Source organism: Carya illinoinensis, chromosome 8, assembly GCF_018687715.1.
Source record: "Carya illinoinensis cultivar Pawnee chromosome 8, C.illinoinensisPawnee_v1, whole genome shotgun sequence".
NCBI classification, from domain to species: domain Eukaryota; kingdom Viridiplantae; phylum Streptophyta; class Magnoliopsida; order Fagales; family Juglandaceae; genus Carya; species Carya illinoinensis.
Window position 1 is genome coordinate 34,213,179 of NC_056759.1, and position 6,275 is coordinate 34,219,453.

Here is a 6,275-nt window from a genome sequence, read left to right on the forward strand (position 1 = left end):
AAAATTAAAGCATGCAACGGCAAAATTAACTGGCATTCATCAAAACAAAATAAAATCCATTATCACGAATGTGCAAAATACAGAAATACAAAAAGAAGAAGACACAAGTTAAGGGGCATCATCAGGTGGAAACGCCCGAGGCACATTTATGAAAGTGTCAGGTATCTCCTTTTGCCTAAACTCATCAACCTCGAGGCGGGCGCTTTCCTCAGGATGGAACAAATCCCACTCAAGAAGCCTAAGATTGGTGGCTGGCGCAGCCAGGAGACGATTCCTCAATTTCAGAATACCACGACCATGCCCATAAGTAAAGGCTCGATCTCTTGTTGCAGGGACATGAACCAACTAGGCACAAAGTCGTGCAATTTCCTCCTGAGCAATAGTTAGCCCACTCGTCTTCTCGGCAAGCCCTTGTTGACTAACCCCAAGAGTCGAGTTTGCCTCATTTAGACCCTCTTGAGAACGGGCCAAGTCTCCCTGGAGAGAAGTCAGCATCCCATCATGGGCAGCAAGCTCTAGTAGGATTTCCAGCACATGCTTCTCCTCGGCTAAAACTGCTTGTTCAACCCTATCAACCCACCATTTCTCAGAGGCATGCCTAGCTATATAGCATAACTTGTGTCGCTCCTTGACCTCCTCCTCAAGTTGGGCACGATCGGTCACTATCCACACAGCTAGGTCATTGATGCCTTGCAAGAAGGAAAACAAACAACCAATTTGAGAAGAGGCTCAAAAATGAAAGGAGTATATAAAAAATGGGACTGATTGCGTAGTACCTCAGAGAGCTAGTCTCTCAAACGAGTGGCCATCTGGGCAACGGATTCAACTTGGGAGCTAACATCTATTGAGGAACCACCACCACTAGAGACTGCCCCAACAATCTCACCAGGGCTTAAAGGTGAGGCTTCAACAGGCATCGCAGACGAAGCCGCTATCCTCCTATATGAATCCCCCAAGTGCACAGGGGGCAAAGGGAGTGGCAGGAAAACCAGATCGGCCTTACGATGGTGGGCATCTTCCTACAGGAAATTCTCCCATTCCTCCTCAATGCAGGAGTCAGTGTCCCCCCCAAAAGAAGAGGCATGAAGGGAAGGGAGAGAGAGCCCTGCCCCTCTACCAACCGGCGAGAGGGTTCTTTCCCTAGAGATGATAGTTGGTAGACTCTCTGGGGCGATTTGCTGTGAACCAACCTCACTGCCTGTTTCAATCGAGCGTGGAGAAGCATCCCTTGTTGTGTCAATCTGCTCAGCCTCATGGGGTGGAGAGGCCCCTTCCACCCCACTTGTGGGCAAGGCGTCTGATGCCTCATCTTGGCTATCTATTGGCAAAATGTGGGCTGCCTCTTCATGGGCACCACCAGAAGGAGGGGGCAAACAAGCCCTCAACCCGGTAACGGAGTCAAGGTTTAGGGCGGCCACAACTATGGCATCCAGCTCGACTTGACTCACTTGCCCTTCTAAGACAGGAAACTCAAACGCAGGAACAGAGGCCGTGGAATGCTCCTGTGAACTAAACCCAACTTGGAGGGAGGCGGCCAGGTCAAAAATGGTCAAGTCAGCTAAACCCTCCACATCCCTCGAAAATAAGGCGGTATCCACCAGTCGAGGCAACGAAGGCTTAGGGGTGGCTAGCTGAGTGGGCGTCTGAGATTGTACATCCTCCTGAGGCGTCTGGTTCTGGACGCCCTTAGATGGCGCTAGGTTTTTCTTTTAGGAGGAGGAAGGGGAGAAGAGTCTCCAGAATGGGCCATTTTTCGTTGGCCGCCATCATCGTTCTTTTTTTTGCTCATTTTCTCTCTTTTCTCAACGGCTTCCTCTTTCTCTGGTCGTGATTTCTTTTCCCCCCTTTTTTCTGAACGAGATTTCTTTTCTTTAGAGGGATCATGCTTCGAAGTTTTCTCAGAGGGCTTTGGCATGGGAGAAGGAATGGTGGGCGAGATCATAAAGTCACGCCCTTGAAAATAAGATCGGTTTGGAGATATCAAGAACCGATCAATGTGGGCAGAGGTCAATAAGAGATCAATGTGAAGCTCTTTAGGATTAGCCTCAGCCCAAGAATGGACAGTCTCAATCCAAGCCAGCTCGCGATGTGACAAAGGTTCCATTCTGAGCCACAATTTCTTTTCGTCAGGAATGAGGCACCACATTGATTTAAATGGAAAGTCCTGGAAGACATATTTTGAGGCGGGGAACTTCCAACCTTGACCAGTGATAAAAAAGAACTTGGATGTCCATGCCTTAGCATTGGAATAGCGAGTCTCAAACCGGGCCAACGTCTACCAGTTATCTTTTTTGTTAAAGCTAACCACATTACCCTTGGCAACTTTCCTCACCTTATAAAAGGCCAAAAATTTCCTACCAGTCAGGTTAAGGTAAGGGTCGCCGAGAGGTTCCAGAACCATGCAGAAGACAATACAAACGCAGGAATATACCCTCAATGCAAAATGGTATAGTTGAGCAGGAGTTATACTAAGGAGGTACAGAATGTCACGAAGAGGGCGGCACAAGGGGAGCCTCAATCCATGTTGTATGAGGGGGACGATGATAGCCACTTTCCCAGCAAAACCCTCATCGTCGCAGCATTCAAACTTGGGAGCCACCTAGCAAAAGGTGTCCCCTCAGGGACTTTGAAGGGATTCTCAGAAACCTCACTCTCACCAGAATGGGCCCTTGAAATTGATAGAAGTAAAACAATACAAAGGATCAAAACAGACAAAGAACGAAGGCAAGAAAGAGATTCAGAAAGCTGAAAAAGCATCAGAGAAAGGAATGAGGGAGGATAGAAGATGGGGTGTTTGGAGAAAGCTAGAATGCAAAATGCCAACAGACAAAGAAAGTGTACTTCAGCACTGGAAAGGAAGTATAACCGTCACAAGAAAACCCTCCACTTTTTCTGCCAATAGCAGCGGAAAACGTTGGGCAATCCTTGGTATTTAAAAAAAATGGTACAAAACAGTGAAGAAAAAGGGGTACGGTGGGCCAGCAGGCACCTGAGGGCCGTGGATAGTATGGGCCTATGTCCATGGCCGTTTGCCTTCTGCATACCAAGGCCCATACACAAAGAGGAAGCAAGAAGGTAAAAAGAAGGCCCATGTGCATTAGGATTAAAGGTAAAAAGAAGGCCCATGTGGAGACACCCAGCCTTTAAGCCAAAAGGCGAAGGGAATTGGCGGGGTAGCTGGGAGGGACTATTCGAACCAAAAGGCTCGAGACACCGAAAGAGGCCCATTATATTATAAAAGCCCAGAGGGCAGATCCAGGGGCCGCAATGAGATAAGTAAGAAGAGTCTAAGAGAATATGTGCCTCTCGCCATCTTTTATGGAAGGATAATGACATCGGGTAGTAACATGATTGTTCAAAATATCAAGTAATGATCTACACCTATAAATCCTAGATAAGATAAGTATCGCAAGCAGGTCTATATATACTAGGTAATCTTTGATAATTGGAAGGATAATTTGACTGTTGTTTCCTTTCAATGACTTAAGCATCAGAATATTTTCAGGTAAAGCCCCACCAGCCTCCTTGACGATTTTTGGTGAACGGTTGCAAATTGGCCTGTGAGACACGTCCTTAACAAATCCCACAACACAATAGATGTTTGACCAAAATTTCATTTATCTGTTGTTCCTACGAAGCTCAGCCACCGCCCTCTCTGGCCGAAGATGAGCCTACTTATCGATCCCTTGTTCTTGCATTCTATGTTCTCTATTTTCTTTTGGTTATTTCTTTTTATCGTGAGTTTTTTTATTCCTTTCTGGGTTTAAACTTTGCACGTAAGGAATCCGTTTCACTGACGAAAATGGTCTCTAGGATTTTATCTGTGCGTAAATCGAATTAAAATCATTTCTCTGCTTGAACTTTGTCCACTTCAGTACATGGAGATGTGCTCCAATGTTGTTGGGATTATAGTTTTCTTTCGCACCCTTTAAGGAATTTGTTTTAGAATCGAGAAATACTTCGCGTAGAGTCAACGTAGGAATCATACAAAAAGTGATTTTGCACGCTGATGTGTGAATCAAATATTTTCTTTGAAATTCAGTTTTTTAATTAACTTTTGGTTACATTAAGAGATACCTCTGGGCACATATCCATTCCGTTACGTGTTTCTACTTCAACTTTATCATTTCTGGTTCTTTTTCCCCCCACTATTAAATCAAGAACGGGGAATGAAATGAAAAGGATTTAAACGATCTGTGGTCTATGCCTGTTTCTTTGCGACAAAGTGGTTCTTAGGATGAACTAAAGTTTGTAACCTCGAACTTACATTAATTCCTGTCCTCAAGTTATTCAATTTCCTGCTATTCAAGGCAGCTGAAGACAATTACTATTGTGAAAAAACAAAAACAAAAAAACAAAATATGAGAGAGAGAGAGAGAGAGAGAGAGAGAGAGAGAGAGAGAGAGAGAGAGAGAGAGAGAGAGAGAGAGAGAGAGAGAGAGAGTAATAACTTTTAAGGGAATGACTAGTGCTATGACATAACTGGAGTCAAGAAAAACAGGGTATAAGAAATTGAACATATCTGAAGTCAAGAAAGCCCATTATATTTCTTAGAACACGAACCAAAGCAAAATATCGAAGTTTTAGGATACTATAAAGTTTCACAGGCCAAGAATTTTTATTGGGCAATTTAATGAGATAATGATCAGTCTCTCAAAAGAGACTGATGTTATGGAATAATAAGAGCAGCTAAAAGATTAGTGCCCCGCCAGTTTATTGGTAAGCGCCAAGACAATGCTGCAGAGCTGGCTAAATGTCGTACTCAAGCTAAGTATGGGAGAGGCTTTGCCCATTTCCTTCAAACCTTCCTCACATGAATCAGAATTGCTCATTGCAGCAGACACCCATGTTAATACATCACTATACTTTTTAGACTTCAAGGACGTGAGGGAGTCCTGGAGTCGCTCACTTGAATCTTGATAGTTCTCATTGCAATCTTTAAAGGCAGCGGATTTGTCTTTCTGTTTGGAGAGCTGGCCCTGAATTTGCTTAGCCTGGGATGATGCATGCTGCAGTGCAACTTTGGCTAGCACGCCAATATCAGTAGCCCCACGGCTCTCCGGGTCAGATTGAAGGGTTTTTTTGCACAGATCCTTGTACAAAGTACCATCACAAGCTGAGGTTATAAGATCAGCTTTTTGCGCTTCTGCAACATTTCTGAATTGATAAATTGCGAAGAGAGTGAAAAGCACACAGAAGAAGAACTTCAAACTCGGCTTCATGTTTTCAAGATGAAAGATTAATGGAGAAAATGAAGAAAACAATTGGAATGCTATCAACTTCTTTATCTTATTTTCATTTCACAACTATTGTGAAAGCATGTCTATATATATAGAGAGAGTGAGAGAGGAGTACGTAGATAGATATGCCCAAGAAAGGCGTATGACAGCTCTGTGTCTGTTTTAAGAGGTCTCTTCGGGATTTGTTAGGACAGGCATGCATGAGTCGGTTTCATTTTTAGTTAGGAGCTTATTCCGTTTGATTTGTACATTAAGATAGGGGAGATTTGTTTCCTGATTTGTTTATTTACGATATATAGGGGATTTTGTTTTTGGATTTTTGCTTTTTAAGCCTCAGTTATTGCTTTTAATTGATAGAGGATTTTGCTGCATTCACGTATTATTTATATATCTTGAAAACTTTGAATACAATGGCATAGATTAAAATAAATTAATTAATTAATATTTAAATGTGCTTTTAATCGGTGTATGGCAAAAAAAAAAAAAAAAAGAAGAAGCCAAAACATTAATAAATACATTTTTATGCTAACTCATATCCAAACTTCCACATGCATCGATAATGAGTGCCCTTACAAATTGAATTTCTCAATAAATAAATAAATAAACTATTTGAATTACAAAATGATAGATACTATCTACTTTTAGAAGGTTGAATTTAAAGTAGTTATTGTTATTTAAAGAAATTCACCGGTTGAAAAATTGACCTAAATTAAAATTCAAAACGAATTTATTTAACCCATTGATACCCATGTTTTTCTAGAGACTAACTCACATTGGTTTTTTCAACAAGCTACTATCTAGAGGTTGATTTTCTTTGATGTTGAAGTTGGTTTTTTTTTTTTTTTTTTGGCGGGGGGGGGGGGGGGGGGGGGGGGTAACTAGATTCATAAGATTATAAAGTACAGGAGCAATGGGTGAGAAATCTCAACAAGCATTATAACACAGAAAATAAAAATAAATCAGGAAATGGAATTGTTATAAAAAAAAATAAGAGAGGGGGGGGGGGGGGGGGGGGGGGGGGGTGGTTAGGAATGG

General features: G+C 42.5%; 1 protein-coding gene across 1 annotated transcript; it reads right to left on the reverse strand.

Annotated features, from left to right (window-relative positions):
• Window positions 1-4,523: 4,523 nt before the first annotated feature.
• LOC122274332 (pectinesterase inhibitor 3-like) lies at window positions 4,524-5,307 on the reverse strand. Its single transcript, XM_043083379.1, has one exon. It carries the CDS (start codon window positions 5,220-5,222, stop codon window positions 4,698-4,700), a length of 525 nt encoding a protein of 174 aa, XP_042939313.1. The 5' UTR covers window positions 5,223-5,307; the 3' UTR covers window positions 4,524-4,697.
• Between the last annotated feature and the right edge of the window lie 968 nt (window positions 5,308-6,275).

What these genes read in the sequence shown, in the direction of transcription:
- LOC122274332 (XM_043083379.1), bottom strand. Translation starts at nt 5,222, where the DNA reads ATGAAGCCGAGTTTGAAGTTCTTCTTCTGTGTGCTTTTCACTCTCTTC.